Raw genomic sequence first — 19,875 nt, 5'->3', positions numbered from 1 at the left:
GATAAACATTCTTGATTGTAAAAGGCCCGGAACAACGAGTGCGTAAATTTCCCAGAAATAACTTGAGTCTTGAATTGTACAAGAGAACTTTTTGATTAGCTTCAAACTCCTTGTTACCCTTCAACCTTGCAGCATGCCATCTTTTTGTCTTGTCTTTATAAATCAACGAGTTAGTGTAAGACTCGTTCCTCAATTCTTCCAAAGCATTCATTTGCAAAAGTTGATTGGCACACAACTCACTTGGCTGAAAATTGCATGTTTTCAAAGCCCAATAAGCCTTATGTTCAAGCTCCACCGGTAGATGACAATTCTTACCATAAACTAACCTATAGGGTAGGTTCCAATGGGTGTCTTGAATGCGGTCCAGAATGCCCAAAGTGCATCATCCAATTTATCCGCCCAATCTTTCCTATTTCTACTAATCGATCTCTCCAAAATCCTCTTGAGTGCTCGATTAGTAATCTCGGTTTGCCCATTTGTTTGCGGATGGTATGGTGCTGAAAATATATGACGTACACCATATCTTTGCAACACCTTTGCTAGTTTATCATTAGCAAAGTGGGTTCCCCTATCACTTATCAAGGCCTTGGGTACTCCAAACCTAGAAAATAATTTTTTAAGAAATTTCACCACGACCCTTGCATCATTGGTTGGTAACGCTTGCGCTTCTGCCCACTTTGACACATAATCTACCGCCACAAGTATGTATTTATGACCTTTGGATGAAGGAAATGGTCCCATGAAATCCACAGCCCACACATCAAATATTTCACACACTTGGATGTTTCTTTGAGGCATTTCATTCCTTGCAGATATATTACCCGACCTCTGGAAAGCATCACACTCTCTCACATAGGTGGCAGCATCCTTGAAGATTGTGGGCCAATAAAACCTCGCATCAAACACCTTCTTGGCTATGTATTGCACCCCATGATGTCCTCCTGCCGGCCCATTGTGGCAATGCTCTAAAATGTCAAGGATTTACTTGCCAAATACACATCTTCTAATAATCTCATCCGCACAACTCCTAAAAAGATAGGGCTCGTCCCAGAAATAATATTTAATTTCTGAAAAGAGCTTCTTTTTCTGCTGGTGAGTGAGCCCTTTAGGAAGAAAGTTGCCAGCCAATAAATTTGCAATATCAGCATACTATGGTTCTTCCCCCATAATCACCATCAAATACTCTTATGGGAAGCTATCTTCAACACCCTTATTGTCCATCTCTTCCCTTTCTGGATTTTCTAATTTGGATAGATGGTCGGCAGCTAAATTTTCCATCCCTTTCTTGTCCTTGATCTCAATGTCAAATTCTTGAAATAAAAGCACCCATCGGATCAATCTCGGCTTCGCATCCTGCTTGGCAAACAAATACTTGATAGCAGAATGCTCAGTAAAAACAGTAGTTTTTGACAAAATAAGATAGGGACGAAATTTTTCAAAGGCGTAGACCATGGCTAATAATTCTTTTTCAGTTGTGGTGTAGTTCTCTTGAGCTGGATTTAAGGTATTGCTTGCATAGTAAATGGGTTGAAAGTGCTTATCAACCCTTTGGCCAAGTACAACTCCTAAGGCAAAATCGCTCGCATCACACATTATTTCAAATGGTAGGTTCCAATTTGGAGCGATAATGATCGGGGCATAAGTTAATTTTTCCTTTAAAATTTCAAAAGAGTGTAAACATTCTTTAGAAAAATCAAAAGGTGCATCTTTCAAAAGTAGTTGTGTTAAAGGTCTAGTTATTTTAGAAAAATCTTTAATAAAACGGCAGTAAAAACCCGCATGACCTAAAAAACTCCTAACGCCCTTCACATTATTCAGTGGGGGTAATTTTGCAATAGTTTCAATTTTTGCCCGATCCACCTCTATTCCCGCTTTGGACACTTTATGGCCTAACCCAATGCCTTCTTTCACCATAAAATGACATTTTTCCCAATTGAAGACTAAATTCGTCTTTTCACACATAGCAAGCATCAAGTCAAGGTTAGCAAGACAATCATTAAAAGAAGAGCCAAAAACAGAAAAATCATCCATAAATACTTCCATAAATTTTTCCACCATGTTATGGAATATCGCCGTCATGCATCGTTGAAAAGTCGTCGACGCATTGCATAACCCAAAAGGCATGCGTCGATAAGAAAATGTTCCACTTGGACAAGTGAAAGTCATATTCTCTTGATCAACTGGGTCAATAGGAATTTGGAATTACCTGAAAATCAATCTAAAAAACAATAATAGTAATGGCCAAATAATCTCTCAAGCATTTGATCAATAAAAGGTAGAGGGAAGTGGTCTTTGCAAGTGGCATCGTTTAGCTTTCGGTAATCGATGCACACCCACTAAACGGTTACCGTTCGTGTAGGTATGAGCTCGTTCTTCTCGTTTGTCACGACCTTCATCCCTCCTTTCTTTGCCACTACTTGAACAGGACTAACCCATGGAGTATCGGAAATCAAATATATGATCCCCACATCTAAGAGCTTGACAACTTCTTTCTTAACCACTTCTTGCATGTTCGGGTTTAGACGCATTTGGTGTTGTACTACCGGCTTTGCACCTTCCTCAAGATTTATCTTATGAGAGCAATAAGAAGGACTTATTCCTTTTATATCGGTAATTTTCCACGCGATGGCATTCTTCCTTTTCGTTAAAACTTTCACTAATTCATCTTTTTTGGTTCGGGTAAGGTCAGAAGTGATGATAACAGGTTTTTGTTCACCTTCTTCTAGAAATGCGTATTCTAATTGTTCAGGCAAAGTTTTCAGCTCTAATTTCGTGTTTTGTACACTAAACACGTCGATTCCAGAGAGGGAACTCGTCGTGTTCAGGCCAAATTTCCCGTATGATCGCGATTTTTCGGACGAACTCGTCGAGTTTTCTCCTCAACTCGATGAGTTGACCTTTTAGAGGTTCTTATTAACTCTTCGTATTCAGATTATTCAAGTAGTCTTTCTAGCTCCTTCAGGTCTCTTTCAGCATCAAAGTCATTCTCAAAGGCCATGGATGATTTGCTTGACTTATCCTCTTTCCATTCATCCATTAGTTCTTCCAAAGCATCCACCGAGAAGGCTATGTCATCATTTAACTTAGAATATTTCATTGCTTGATCAACTCCAACGTAACAAATTCTTCTCCCACCCGAAGGGTAAGTTTGGATTCTCTTATATCCACTATGGCACTTGTGGTGTTTAGGAAAGGTCAGCTAAGAATGATTAGCACTTGATGGTCTTCATCCATATCTAGCACTATGAAGTCTGCGGGAAATACAAATTTATCAACTTTTACCAATAGGTCCTCGCATATCCCCCTTGGAAATGTTACAGTCTTGTTTGCTAGATGAATTGCCATTCGAATTGGCCTCGGCTCCGGAAGGTTCAACTTCTTAAAGAATGAGTATGGCATTAGGTTAACACTCGCTCCTGAATTAGCCAATGCATAACTAGTAGCTAAGTTCCCAAATTGGCATGGAAAAGTCAAACTACCCGGGTCACCCATCTTTTTTGGCAATTTGTTCAACATTGCGGCTGAACAATTTTCATTGAGAACCACCTTGGATACCTCCTCCATCTTCTTTCTATTCGTGAGTAGTTCCTTTAAGAATTTGGCATACTTAGGCATTTGTGCAACCGCTTCCATGAAAGGAATGTTAATTTGGAGGGCTTTAATGTGCTCCAGAAACTTTTGATAATCTTCATTCTTCTTATCTTGACTAGCTTGACTTGGGAATGGCAATGGAGGTTGATATGGTTTTAAAGGAGGATTATTTTTCTGATCATACTGAGAACTCTTCGAGTTCTTCTCCTCAAGTCGATGAGTCGTGTCGACTTTGTGATTTCGGGTTTTCTTTCTCTTCCTCTTGCATCTCTTTAGGATCTTCATTAGGAATTGGGGTTAGAGGGGTAATTATTTTGACTCCTAGTCGTTATGATGTTTATTTGGGAGCCTCTCGGATTTTTCTCGGTATTACTAGGAAGTCCACCCGGTGCTCTTTTGTTGATTTGTTGTGCAAGTTGGCCTAGTTGTTTTTCAATGTTTAGGATGGAGGCTTGCTTATTTCTCATTAATGCTTGTTTCTCTTTCATCATTGCTTGACGTTCTCTTATTGCAGCATCGGTTTCATTATGTCTTTTCTCGGATGCGGTTGCAAATCTTGTGAGCATATCTTCAAAGTTTAATTTCTTTTCTTGCACCGGCTCCCTCTTTTGATAGAAACCTCTTGTCTTCAGCCTATATTTCTCCTCCTTTGCTTCTTGTACTCATCATATGGTAGCCACTCTTTTTTCGGTTTTCGCTAATCCTCGTCATATTTATCGCCACTCGAATAACACACTTGCACTTTCCGGTTCCCATGCACGTCAAGATCACAAAATTTAGTAAGGTGAGGCCCGCTACAATTTTCACACCCCACCCGGATGGCGTCGATGGATTGATCCAGCTTTGTCATTCTTCAGTCCAAACTATCCAATTTAGCCATCACTGTTGTGACAACCCGATATTTCCAGTCAATGTAATGACCTAGGTCAAGTATTGTAATCTATTTTTGATATAACAAAAATAGCGTCAAAAATGGAATGTTCAAAAGTCTCCATTGGAATACATAAAATGATAGATATCGTGACAAGATTTTCAGAAATATAAAGAACACTCAAATCCGAGTTATAACGAAGAAGTTATGACCAATCAAAGATCTGCGTCAAAACCGGTAAAACACTGCTAAGTGTAAAAAGTGAAACCTCAATAAAATACTTTTTAGCCTTAGGTATCTAAACGAAAGTCGTAGATTATGTTAAACCGTGAGCGTACATAAAAAGAACGTCCAGATCTGACTTCGTACGAGGAAGTTATGATTTTTCTAAGTTTTAGAATAGCAGTAGACAGCTAAAAACTCGAAACAGTGATCGAGTGGTTTGTAGCCGACGCAACCTAAACGATAAACGAAGTTCTCATCAATAGAAGTACAACGATAAAAAGACAGGCGAAAACGGACGTCAGATGAAGAAGTTATGGATTTTTAACGGACTTTTCCTGTCCCGGCCCGTTAAAAATATAATATTAAAAAACAAATTCAAAACCAATCGACGGAGTCTAAACGAAAGTTGTAGAGAATATTCTCACCTACGCGTGGATATAAAGAACGTCAAAAACGGAGTTCGTATGCGAAAGATATGAATTTCTAAAGTTCGGGACACGAACTTCGACACTATGTGAGAACTCACGACGTGAACACAGTGTTCACGACGTGAGCAGGCTTATTGACCCTTCCAGAGCAAGTGGACTTATGACGCATGCCATGAGCGAATCGGGACCAAGCTCACAACGTGAGTTAAGTAAAACTCATGACGTGAGAGTCAAATCTTTGGCTATATATAGAAATCAAAGCCTTCTGATCTTGGTTGCTAAAATCTATCCTCTCTCCTACTTCTACACATTGTTAAGCCCCTCTAAACCACCCCGAAGCCCCAGTAACACCCCTAAAACACAACGCGAGTCCCGACGCCCCGAAGTTCCTGAGAAAAACATTCTTTCCAGTCGAAGTGCTACCCGTGTGAAGCTCGTTTCTTCACCAGAAGCCCACGGTTACGTCAAGAAAGATCATTCCTAGAAACGACACGCTGCCCAATTCACCACTTATCAAGTGAGTTCATACCCCCGCATTTTCATACTTTTTATAGTTTTAAAGGGGGGGGGGGGAATACAAGTCTAACACAAATATTTTGTGTTATATATGATTTCAAATAGTGTTAAAATGACATCAAGTCATCACAAATATTTCAAAATGTTTAAATTCTTTAAAATGTTATACCAACTTATATTTTCCCCAAAAATCATATATATATAATTGTATATGTATATAATTAAATGTTATTTCATTCAGTTTCAATACTCTTTGTAACTTGCTGAGCAAGGGTTGCATTCATAAACAGTTAGTATCAAAACATAAAATATATACAAATTATAATAGGTATAATTTATGATTCAAGAACACTAATACACGAGTCAAGTATACGCTAGTAAATTGTTTTACAATAACAAGGGTTGGATTCAAGACCACACAAGTGTGAGCAATTTACAAATACATTTCAGGAATACTAAACAAGAAACTTACTAACAGTCATTTATTTCCGAATGATTGAGTTTTCATCGTTATTATATACGTAACATCTATATGCTTTTCTAGGATTTAATATGTTCAGGTTGTTAGTACATTTAAACAACATAGTTAAATCCCTGATATTAAAACCAGAATCTCCATCATAGGGATCGAAACAAATGTCTATAGATCTATATGGGATTGACAATCCCGTACCTAAACTGTTAGCTACAGTTAGACCGGCAGGTCTGGGGTGACAATTGTTATCAACATTTCCGACGCCTCCAAATCGTCGTATCAGGCCACCTAGTCATAGTATGGTTATAATAAACTCATGAAAAAGATATTACACAATATGGTTAGTATATAAGGAACTAAATTTGAGTACATTTCAAAGTACTAATTTTATAAAGATACAAATTACAGTACTACATACACGTTACAATAACAGCTGGTGGAGCCAAACACAATCACTTTTACATGTTTTACAAAAGAATTCAAACACAGAATACTGGTTTACAAACGTAACGGTTTTATAGGATTAAAACTACTTTAATATACAACAGAAAATATAGGATTTTCTGGAACAGTTTTACACATTCAAGGAATAGAAAACAAGCTTTCAAACATAAATACTTATGCACTCACTCAACTTTATGTTGATACTCACTTTTCAAATTACTCGTATTCTCAGGAAATCAATTGACAGGTACTCCCCGAGCTTTTGAGAAGACGGAGCTGTTTTGAGTCATGTCTTCAATATTTTGTATCAACTATTTTGGTGTCAATATACTATGATTGAACACATGTATAAAATTTTACTTATTAATGCAATGATTGTTTGTACTTTGATTTCTATAAATGCATTTGTTGTGATACTACAAATGAAGTCATCCGCCCCTGAACGTTTCCGCCGTTCTGGTTAGGGGGTGTGACAATTGCCGCCATATTATCGGAAACTGAGTTCACTGCCGCTCGAGTTGAGTCATTCTTTAGGTTATGATATTCTCTAGAGTGCTTAGAGAATTCTTCAATTAGCTACTTTATAACCGTGGGTGCTTTCTTTCTGAGTGGTCCTTGGGAGTCAAGGAGCTGCCTAGTTGTCACATTCACTCCATCATAGAAAATGGAGACTTCTTGCTGAATGTTTAGATCATTATGGGGGCAGTTTCTTAACAAGCCTTTGTATCTTTCTCACGCCTCATAGAGTTACTCGCCTACTTGTTGCTCGAAGTTTGCAATGGCTTTCTTCAACTTTGCTATTTTTGAGGGAGGGAAAAATTGATCAATGAACTCTTCACGCATTTTAGCCCATGTTGTGATGGATCCTAGAGGGAATGATTTAAGCCAATATTTTGCGACTCCTTTAAATGTGACCAGTAGCATACGAAGCAAAACAGTCTCGCAAGGCACATTAGGGATGTTGAAGTGGTTGGCTATGTTGTTGACCTGGTAGCTATGCTTGTATGCGTCTTCGTGATCTTTCCCGTAGAATGGGATGTCCTTGAGTTCGGCGAGTATGTGACCTTCCAGTTCAAATTTCGCAGTTGCTGGAATCGCGGGTTGCATGAATCCTGGTTCGGTATCATCATGCATCCTTTTCTTGTATTCACCCATGGTTATGTCTGTGATGTCAGCCATGGTGTTATCGAGTTCGCTTCCTTTCTCGCTTTCTTCTTCAGATTTTGTTTCGTACTCGGTCACTTTTGGATTAGGATTTTGTTCAAAACTTTATATGTGCTCCCTTCCTTTTTTTAACTACTAGAATCACCAACGCTCTTTGCTTTCTTCTTTCCAAATACCGATTTAAGGTCCTTGAAATGTGACTTCTTTGGTGGGTTAGCTTCTTCTACGGTTTTATCCTTGTTCTTCCTAACAGCTGATTTCGGGTCTTCAATTGGTGGGACTAAAGGTGTATTCGATCCACGGGTCATAAACGTACTACAAAGAACACAGAAAACATGCATAAAACAAACAAAACGAAATAGTAACGAAAACTAAAAAAAATGCGATCAGACTCTTCGAATTCAGTACTGGACTCGACGAGTTCAACGTTAACACAGAAAACTAAAAACATAAATTTTAAAACAGAAAAACTAGTGACTTAAACTAACTAAATATATAACGAAAATAGTAACTTTATGCAAGATAAATCTTATACAAAGGATAGATAACACTAGCAATTAAAATAACTATTAGAACCGTTCCCCGGCAATGGGGCCAAAAACTTGATGTGTGTGCAATGCACTAGTTTTAATCCTACTAATTTAAACACAAAATAAACACACGAAAGGCAGTGTACCTATCGATTAGCAATATAGTTCAAGCGAGTAGGGTATCGAACACAGGGAACTGTAACAATTAAGATTAACTACTAGAATTACCAAACTAAAAACAAATAATAAAAGATGGTTTTCTCTAGTTTTTCAAGACTAGAAACTTAAATAAGAAAATAACACTGAAACAAAACAATTAACAACTAAAGATGATAGAAGGTAACTAGATTCAATAATAGAAGGGACTTCTGTTTAGATTCGACTCATTTATTCATATGGTTGATTTCATGGCAAGTGCAATGGATAAATATATATCATTGGCTACCGATTTCTAATGTGATTAGGTTTATGTTCACTATTACTAATCCTTAGCAAACAGGTTCATTCAAATAGTGGCCAATTAATTAAACTAACAAGTTTCCAAGTGTTTAATTCGGATCAAGTAAGACTTGTAATATTAGCTAATTAAATTTGGTAATTAAATCAACTCATGTATGGTTATTCATCATACATGCTTACACATTAATGTACTTATTTTCTAGTTAACCCTAGGTTGATGTTCACTATTACTAGGCATATAATATTGTCTTCACAAAATTATATGATTCAAGTAATTAAGAAGATGTTCATGCAACTTAACGACTTGATTATTAACATAAAATAATTATTATCAACACATAAGGGTCTTTAACAACCTTAACAAGACAATTCACCAAATCAAATTAATCCAAGCCATAAAATCACACCATATTCATAAATTCATCTACTATAAACAGATGTTAAAAGCTTTTAGCTCATATCGACAACAATTAACAACTTAAAATCGAAATCTAATGAATGAAACATAGTTTATGCAAAAGATTAAGAAAAAGAATAGTGTTTATTGCCTTTGATCTCTCCTAACTTGACCTCCAAGTTGAATTCTCGAAAACCAGATCTTCAAGAAGCCTTCTAATCGCCAATGAGTCGCCAAAAGTATCCAACCTCCTTCTGGTTTAGGGAATAACCGATTTATATAAGTATTTTTTTCAAAATTACGCACCGACTCGTCGATTTGTTAGACCCGACTCGATGAGTTCTTTACTTAAAATGTGTGTACGGCGTGTACGGTAAGGCATTGCTAGTTCGCGAATGTTCCAACCAACTCGTTGAGTTGATGGCCAACTCGACAAGTTCCTCCTATTTTGAGCTCTATTTCTTCAAAATTTAATTTCCAAGCTTCCAATTTCTAGTCCTGCTTCTTTCTTCACTCGAACATGTCTTTAAAGCTGAAAATAAATTTTAACATATTTAAGTACCTTTGTTCATAACTCGAGACAAAATAGCCAAAAAGTATTAAGATATTATACGAAATATATGATCAAATATGCACATATTATGTGATAAGGGAAATTTTTTGTGAATATTGTGTGCTCTATGTATAGATATTTGGAGTATACGTGCTTATAACGAAATAAGAAAATAAGAATAAAATACACGTCAAAATAGAATAATAATTAGGATGAATATCCTTGACGAAAGTTGAAGTAGTCGTGAAAAAGATTCGGGAGATATAAGGAACACTTAAATCTGACTTATACGAAGGAGTTATGATTCCATTGAAATTTTGCATTCGACCCGATATGATTATGGATCTCGTAAATAGTGAATTGGAGATAGATCATGTTTTAGCCTTAGTGATCTAAACAAAAGTCATTTTAGTCATTAAAACGAGAGTGTGCACATAAAGAACGTCTAAACTGATTTCATCAGAGGAAATTATAATTTTAATAAGATTCAGCATAGCAGTATATAGCTCAGAAATCAAATTTTAGATCGGTTACTTTTTAGCTAAAACAATCTAAACAAGAGTTGAAGATCTCGTTGATAGGATTTCAACGATATAAATACAATAAAAAATGGACGTCGGATGACAAAGTTATGCATTTTACATAGAATTTAATAGTCTAAGCCTTTGTGAAATAAGTAAATTCAAAACTAGTCGATGGATTCTAAACAAAAGCTGTAGATCTCGTCAATAACTATGCGTGGATGTAGACTACGTCAAAAACAGAGTCTGTATAAAGAAGTTATGTAATTTTGAAATTATAAAATTCATCAAGTGTGCATGGAGACGCGCATACCTTCTAGAAGGGGGCGACGTGGCTCCAGCCAAAATCGGACACGTGTCGGCCAATGGGTGGATCGAAGTACACGGCGCGCATTGGTGACATTCACCCTATAAATAGCCTCGAGTCCCCTGTCCATGTTCCTCACGCCTACAACTCCCCTTTCTCGATAATCTTCGGTTTTTAGACCTTTTTCCCCTAGTTTTAGTATTCCATAGTAGCCTTGCAACCCCTAGGAGCCCGACATCTAGTATCTACTAGCCCGAAGTTCCACCAGTGCAGTTTCTAGACTTTTGTCTAGGGAATCTATGTAAGTTAACACAATGTATATTATTTTAGTGTAGTTTATATTTGAAATTCATAGTGTTTGTTATGAATTTATAGATAGGGTTTGTTCGTGGTTCCAACTTCATATTACCGATTGATCTACTTACGAGGATGATGTCTAAGCTGGATTTATTGAGGTGTTTAAAGTGAAATTTCCAAACAGTATTCTTTATATACCAGACGGACCCCACCTCGAATCTAATCCTACCTGGTTGTCTCTTATCAACTATAAATCAGTAGACATTGGGATTGTTGAGAAATATAGACTATTAATTAGTCATAAGAGGTAATAAACTAAGACTTATAGATAATGGAACCTACGTCATATAAAAGAAAAATCCAAGTGCTAAAGTGAAGCGATGTCCAATTTTCCAGTCATCACTTTAACAAGTGAGTGTATAGTTACTTCCATCTTACACATAGATATAAACTATTTAAGATAATTACATGCTATATGTGACTATTATCTATGTTCCTAATATATATGCTAGATGAACGATATATACATGTTTTATTTGATTTTAAAATGTATATGTATTTTTATTACCTATAAATATATTGGTCAAGGATGGGTAAATGTAATGTTGAATCATGAAAAGTGACCCTTTTAAACTTCAGCTACCGCAGTCAAGCTCCCTCTTCAGCATCCGCATCCGAAGTCATCAAAGCCAACCGCAGTCACTCTTTGTTACTTAGTTTATTTTGTCTTTCTGTAATTCTCTCTATTGTCCGGTATGCCTTGCATGGCTACTCTTAGAGAGTGAATCTAATGTAACTTCTTGAGTCTCTATAAATAGAGCTCATTCTCTTGTGTTCATAATATACACGGATCTATCATTTTCTGAATACACATCTCTGAAACTATCTTTTTTATCTCTCTATCTAATTACGCATCTCTTCTTACTCATAAATATTGCTAGAATACAACTGATTACACTCTCTCTTCGGAGCAAGTCTTTTGTGACTTAATCACTAAGTTTGATCTCACTTATTAACTTGGATTGAATGCATTCCTCGTTATGAATCAACTTATGTGTATACTTGATATAACAATTGTTGTCATTTCCATTTCTTTACTTTTCCGCAACTAACTCTCTAACTATCTAACTCTAAATATTATTGTTGAGCTTTTAGATCCTTCGAGATTAACTATTCCGCAATATACTTGTTCTAACGTTTGTTCAAGTGTGTCTCAAAGTTTTTCTCTCAACAATTGGTATCAGAGCCATAGTGGTTGCTTTTTGAAAACAGAACTCTGATTTTCAAAGGGCCTTCTATACCACTGAAGCTCATTTCTTAAGAGTGCTATAGCGATTTCTCACAATCCTATTCAGCACTCCAAGACCAAGCATATTGAACTACGGTATCACTTCATCAAAGACCACATCCTGAAAGGTACAATTGAACTCATATTTGTCCATACTCATGAAGAGATTGTCGATGTGTTCACAAAGGCACTTGACTCTACAAAGCTTAACACTTTCTTACAAATGTTAGGATCGATGAATCCGGACCCACAATTCTTCTTGAATTGATAGGTACCGCAGACCATCCTTGGTCTCTGTTGCGGTCCTAACTGAAGTTACTTATGATAGATGGTTTTGGTATATCCTGTGTACCGCAGTCTATGTACCGCAACCTTATATCATATTTATCTTTCACTGGTCCTTATTGTTTGTTGTTACTAACTTCTTGTACTAGTGCTCTCCTCAGTTCTTCTACTGCAGTCATACATCTGTTCATCCGCAATGACAAATGATCCATCCGCAATAGCAAAGGATCCATCCGCAATGAAGTTTCCATCCGCAATCACATTAATAACTTCTCAACTGTTTCATTAATCTTTGAATCATGGTGTGCTATTTAATGATCCTTCATTAAATAAAACATTAAATAAAAACATTCCTTGAGAAACTGTCTCATTCTCTTTTTGAATAAACCTTGTGTCAGACCTATTTTAGGTATGATGACAAAAAGAACGTTTTTCCATAAACAAATCCTTAATCTGTCTTTTCCTCTTACCCAGCACGTCCCATCCGTTACAACTTCTTTTCCCCTCACCACACGATCACCAGACGTGATGATGTACGTCTGACTTTTCATTAAATGCAAAGCCCTTTTTGGTAAATTTTCAAAAAATAATAAACCGTTTCATATCTTGTGGCTGAGATTTCACCTCCCAAAATCAATAGAACCCCCAAATATTTTCTTTTACCTTATCCTCTTTTGCCTAGGGTAAAAACGTTTCCCGCTCCCTTAAGCCCCTATAAAAACCCTTCTTCTTCCCCAAGAACAGTTTACGCTCTCTGAACATTGAATCCTTTCTCCATTATCGTACTCTGTTTTCAACACTTTCTCTCAAACTGCTACAATGGTGAAATCCGGTGTATCCAAGAAACAATCCAAAGCTTCTGGATCAGTGAACCCTACTGGTTCAGACTCTACTTCAAGACATCCCACTCCCACGATCGCATCAAGCAATTTCAGAGCTATATTTGAAGACCATTCATCTTACAATGCTCCGATCAAGCTGATGATTAAGTTCTTGAACAATCACCCCCTGTTTGGCCCTTTCGATTCCTTCACAGACGTTGTCCCACTTTCAACCCTTTTCAAATGTGCCTTTTCAGCCTATCGACCAGTCGAGAACCCACAAGAAGTACATATTAACCTAGTTAACGATTCTTTGGTCATTCTGTCCAAAGAAAAGTTTCTCTCTGCCATTAACCTTCTTGTTCATCCTTCCATCAATATTTTTACTCCATCCATGGCGGACATCACTTTTGCACTTTACCAAATGGGTTATCAGAAGAAAATCAAAGGCATTGGAGAATTCAAGAAAAACCAACTGCCTGCGGTCTAGCAATTCGTTTGCCATTTTGTCATCCGCAGTCTATCCGGCAGAACCGGAGGCACGGATAATATGGGACTCAAACTACTAGAGTTGGTATGGAGCATTTTCACTGGCCACGACATGAACTACGGTCAGATTCTATGGGATGATTTTCTACAATACATTCCCAAGGAGAGCCCAAGGGAGAACCCTACCGAGCTTGCGTTTGCAAGATTTTCGTCCCTCTGTATTTCAAACCTCCATGCGGACACAGGAATAAGCATGGGCAACGACATCGACTTCTTTGTCACCAAGGATCTTAAAAGGTACAATCCCTCATCTGATCAATCTGTTTTTGGACCTATTAGAAGACTTCCAACCCATATTCTCAACACTCTTGGTCTCAAGACTGCTGATGTCTCAGATCATATTGAGGCTATGGAAGGTATTGCCCCATACCTTCCTACCCCGCCTCTTCAAACCCCATCCGCAATCATTACCCCTGGAAGTACCGCAGTCCCTTCCTCCACTACTCTCTCAAATCTTTCTCAAAGAAGAAAGAAATTGGCCTCAACCCGTCAAGGCCCCCGCAACATCTCCAAGAAACAAAGAACCCCTAAGAAAGATGCTCCCAAACCATCCGCACCCTCATAGAAACGCAAAACCAAATCAACCGCACCCACAAATGACAGTGACTCTGATGACGATGTGCAACCAATTGCCATCCTTAAGAAAAGAAAAACCAATCCCACTGGCCATATCCGTGACCGGACTGATACCTCAGCCTCTCAAAAGGCTTTGGTAGTCCTTGGGGTGGCCGCAGACCCATTCAATACCACAATCGAATACCACTCGGGCTCAGAAAGTGAGTCTGTTTCATCACCTCGTGGAGACTCCCCCCAGTTCAATCCCAAGAGGATAACACTGGTTCTTGCCCTAAGGTCTCCCGGGCTTCCCGTCTGTATTTCTTTTCCCCTGAGGAGTTGAACTGCATCCTCTTGAACGTAACCCATACACTTCAAACACCTTCCCAACCGCAGGGCACTTCTTCCGCCCTTGCCGGAACTAAGCCGAGGCCAAACTTGACTATGGGTCAAGGAGACCGAGGAAGCTCAGGAAATCCTACTCTGCTTACATCTTTGGTGCGATACCAAGGATTTGACGGTGACAACTCTAATGACTCATGGTTGAACTACACTCCGGTATCTGAAGCCGACATCCAGAAGTATGCCGCTTTCCGTACGGCATTCCATTCCCGAAAAGATCAACAAATCAAGCAACAGCAGCAAAAAGAACAAGAAATCCAAGTTGTGGCTAAGTATTGGGCAGATGCAATTAACAACGCCAATACCGTAGCCACCATACTAAAAGTTCAAGACTGGATGTCGGAGATGGCAGAAACTCTCTGCAAGACTCCAGAAGCAACTGCTGATCAAAATGCTTCCAAAGTTCCTCCAACTCCCACTGTCCAAGAATCACAAGAAGAAGGAACCGCAGTAGAAGTCAGTTCTGCTCCCACCTTCGGTTTTGATGATGTTGATCTCCAAGAGGTAAATAAACCCTCTCCCTCTGATGATGATCTTATGATGTTTGATGAAGAAGAAGAATCCAGTAGCTCTCACCACTCAACTTCCAAGCCCAAAGAGAAGAAGAAAAAGAAGAAGAATGCTGTCACAAGAAAGGAATTTTTGAGCCTGCAAGCAAAGGTTGATCAAATTCTCGCCGCGGTCAAGCTAACTCAACCGCAACCAGAAGACACCCCCGGACTGCAGTCATTGATCGAACGGATAGAGCGCTTAGAAACTCGTCAGAGATTGGCTGCTGAGCGCATCTCCTTCAAAGTTGAAATGGGAATCTGGTCCCTTGACAACAATTGACAAGCAGATCACAAGGACTTCATGGCTGCTGCGGAATGCCTCATCTCTAAGGTGACCGCAATCAAGAAAGATCTCCAAGCAGCCATTGCGGATCAAGCCACCCAATCTCAAAAGCTGATAGCTGAGACTCACACTGCCTATGAGTCCACTATCTCAGTCCTTCAAGCTACAATCAACCGCCTGCAACGATCTCTGTCAACCAACTTCCATGGCCCTGAAATCCTTCAACTCACCAAGGAAATTCACAGGCTGCTCTTCAACTCCACCATCCCCAATAATCAACAGTTGGCAGATGCCCTTAAAGCCCAGTTTCAGGAAGTGTTTGCCAAGGTTGATGGTCTCCGAAAATGGCTTGAGGAAGCTCCTGCGTTGCATTCCTCAAGAGGGGGAAGTGAAGAAGAAGAAGACCATCACTCCAAAAGCATCTCACAACATCAAAGCCCCCCCATAATTACAGAAAAGATTCCTACACCGCAACCCTCACCGCAACAATCTCATCATACTCCACCTCATCACACTCCACCATAAAAGGAGATCACTCCTTAGAAACCAGAGACCCCTCCTCACTTCAAAAATCTGGTGGATCACATGTCCTCTCCAAGGTCAAACGACTCCCCTGCCACCACCCAAAGGAAAAAAGATTGGAAAGCAGCTAAACTTGCTGAGCTTATATGGAGAGAATGCGGTTTTGACACTATCATGGATGAATCCTTGATAAACTCCTAGATCAATCTTCACCGCAGACTTCTGGATGATGACTACAAGCCATACCTCACATATGCTGAACCCCCCTCGGATGGCTACTGGGATGTTCCAATCTCCCCAAATGCTAAATACTTCACAGTGTTTGAGCCATTTGACCGCAGCCTTCCAGACCACAAAAGACTGCCAATGGAATTCGAGAGACTTAACCATTTTTATGCTAAGCATTCCTCTCCCATTGAGAAAATATGGTCTAACGATAGACCATCCACAGTCAAAAACTACAAGCCTCGGAAGTTCATGAAGGCTGACTTCATCCAATACACTCTCACTAGAAGGGAACACAACTATGTCCGCACCCAAGCTGACTTCCCTTGCATGAATCCTGAAGAAATCTTTCTCATAGGAAAGGTGTTCCAGAACAAGTCGGAGAAACACCCGAAGATGAAGATAGCTCTTGAAAGAGCTAGTACGTTTTTGAAAGAGACTGTCTGTGATTTTGCTAAAATCGACGCAGACATCTAGCCCATCATTGCCAAGAAGCTTGATCTACCACCACTCGATCCCGCACCGATGCCTACCGAAGGTTATCAAGAAAGATCCTTAGGTGCAACCAACTTCCCTGAACTTGGAGTCATTTTCAAAAGGAAAACCGATAAAGTCAAATACTTTATTCCTATGACTGCCATGAATCACCTCACCAGGAAGCAACTTGAAATCTGCCGAACCGCAGTCGAAAGATCAAAGCATACAACTGCCAAAGTCAAGTTCGAGATTTTAAGGAGGATCACTTCGTTGGAAAACATCAGGAAGTTTTGGTGGATCCTGATCAAGTTTTTTAAACTTGATAGCTGAACAGAAAGTTAAAGAGGTCACTTAGGGGGAAATTGTTGAATCATGAAAAGTAACCCTCTTAAACTTCAGCTACCGCAGCCAACAAGCTACCGCAGTCAAGCTCCCTCTTCAGCATCCGCATCCGAAGTCATCAAAGCCAACCGCAGTCACTCTTTATTACTTAGTTTATTTTGTCTTTCTGTAATTCTCTCTATTGTCCAGTATGCCTTGCATGGCTACTCTTAGAGAGTGAATCTAATGTAACTTCTTGAGTCTCTATAAATAGAGCTCATTCTCTTGTGTTCATAATATACACAGATCTATCATTTTCTGAATACACATCTCTGAAACTATCTTTTCTATCTCTCTATCTAATTACGCATCTCTTCTTACTCACAAATCTTACTAGAATACAACTGATTACACTCTCTCTTCAGAGCAAGTCTTTTGTGACTTAATCACTAAGTTTGATCTCACTTATTAACTTGGCTTGAATGCATTCCTCGTTATGAATCAACTTATGTGTATACTTGATATAACAATTGTTGTCATTTCCATTTCTTTACTTTTCCGCAACTAACTCTCTAACTATCTAACTCTAAATATTATTGTTGAGCTTTTAGATCCTTCGAGATTAACTATTCCGCAATATACTTGTTCTAACGTTTGTTCAAGTGTGTCTCAAAGTTTTTCTCTCAACATGTAAGATGATATAGATTATGAGAGATGAAAGACGATATAGATGTTGAGAGATCAAAGACGATATGAATGATGAGAGGCCTTGAATTTAGAGATGGTATAGTCATCTAGCAGAGTATAGATGAAGACCACAGACTATTCTAGACAGTCCAGTGGAACACTTGTAGGCTCGCAACCTATAGGTGTTTTTGAAATAAGTGTTCATCAGGTGTACTTCATCCCCCCCACCGCTACATGGTTTCCTTATTGATATATAGTGCTAAGGAATCCCCTGAGCATTATTTTCTATCCCGAATATGATTCTTAGGATGGGCCCCATAATTATCTGCTTTAAGGACAAAAAGTGAGGATAATGGGAATGGGTAATCGGTTTGAATGTTTTATGAGAATATGAAATTAAAAGAATTTAATGATTGTGGATTGAAAACTGTAACATCCCAAAAAGTACGTACCAAAAATTTCATTTGTTATATAACAATTCATAAAACAATTTATAGAAAACATCATCAAGTTATTTCATTTCATATAAACCATAGATCATATGTCTCAAAAGCATGTCATATTATAGTAACAATGTCAGAGTACAACTCCCAAGAATCTTATATGCGGAAAATAGTGGTGTGATACGTTGCAGTCATGCCAACTCCTTTCCCTTCGAGGAAGAAGTACCTGAAACCAAAACTGAAAACCGTAAGCACAAAGCTTAGTGAGTTCCTCCATCATACCACATACCATACAATAAACATGTTGTCTAACATATCCGAGTACTAGATACCCCTTCGATCTCTTTCAACCAGTAACTTGCCTATCATATCAGGGTGTTGGCCTACCATTTCGGAATTTTTCAACCGGTAACTGCCTAGCATATCAGGGTGCTAGCCTACCCCTTCGTTCATGTCGACAGGTACCTCGCCTAGCATATCAGGGTGCTGGCCTACCCCTTCGGTCTTGTCGACCGGTACCGGGGACTATTTCACCCCTACTTCTATCACATAGCATCCTAGTGCATAAACATATAAGTCATATACTGCCTAGTTTATCCGGGTGCTAGCATACCCCTTCGTCCCTATCGACCGGTACACGGGTCGATCCTACCCCTCCTACCACTATCACATAACATCATAGCATACTAGCACATAAAGCATAACATATAGTGACATACCAGATAATTATCACAAAGACAATCATCTCTACTATAGCTCTTACTAGTGGGTCGGCATTGGTGCCTTCGACCCACTTCTACTGGAAGGTAACTCACCTCAATGTCAGGAAGTAGTTGATCTGTCCTCGGCTCTGGGATCCACTTTGCTCAAACTCCTACACATAAAATCTCTTTTAATTACCCTTCCATACTCATAACCCTTTTAAGGGCCAACTCTGGCCAATGGTCAAAGTCAAAGTCAACATCCTGGTCAAAGTCAACATCCTGGTTGACCCAACTCGCCGAGTTGGTCCATCAACTCGTCGAGTTCCATGATCCATAAAACCCTGAAATCTCGTTCCTACTCGTCGAGTTCTTTCATGAACTCGTCGAGTTCCCTTTCATAACATAGTCGGTACCTTTCACTCACAACTCGCCGAGTCCTTCCTTGAACTCGTCGAGTTCCTCAATCTTCATAACTCAAAACCATGGCCAACTCGCCGAGTCATCTCCTAGATGCAATGAGTTTGCTCATCAATAGAAAAGGTTGGGGAACCTTGACCCAACTCACCAAGTTATATGAACAACTCGTTGAGTCCCCCATAGTCTAAATCCATACGGTCGTTTCTAGTCGGGTCCAATGCTTACAAACCATAGATCTAGTCCCCTAGAGTCAATATATCACGTAAAGTTACTAACTTTACGTCCATGCATGAGGTATTTAGCTCAAAAGGCCCTAAAAAGTGATTTACAAGTTTCATGGGACTCCCATGCCCATAAAGTTAGCATCTTTATGCCATGGAGTTCCTCAAAGGCTCTAGATCTGAAGTCATGACTCCAAAACATGCTTGCATCCATGAATGGTACCAAAATAGGCTCCTTTAGGCCCTAAACTACTCCATGAAGAGATCTAGTAAATGAATAGTCAAGGTATGGACTTTATACCTCAATAAGGCTGCTTTGACAAAGAACTCTCTGGATCCAAAGCTT

At 39.0% G+C, this 19,875-nt stretch overlaps 1 protein-coding gene across 1 annotated transcript; it reads right to left on the bottom strand.

The window, feature by feature from the left end:
- Window positions 1-321: 321 nt before the first annotated feature.
- LOC145104625 (uncharacterized) lies at window positions 322-798 on the bottom strand. The gene has a single exon (XM_079041839.1). It carries the CDS (start codon window positions 796-798, stop codon window positions 322-324), a length of 477 nt encoding a protein of 158 aa, XP_078897965.1.
- Window positions 799-19,875: the final 19,077 nt, after the last annotated feature.

This window comes from Lactuca virosa, chromosome 4 (genome assembly GCF_052849685.1).
Source record: "Lactuca virosa cultivar CGN04683 chromosome 4, Lactuca_virosa_CGN04683_v6, whole genome shotgun sequence".
NCBI lineage: Eukaryota > Viridiplantae > Streptophyta > Magnoliopsida > Asterales > Asteraceae > Lactuca > Lactuca virosa.
The sequence above is the reverse complement of the archived record's forward strand: the minus strand, read 5'-3'. Positions and strand labels throughout refer to the sequence as shown.

Excerpts from the sequence above, each read along its gene's own strand:
- LOC145104625 (XM_079041839.1), bottom strand. The coding sequence starts at position 798 with ATGCCTCAAAGAAACATCCAAGTGTGTGAAATATTTGATGTGTGGGCT.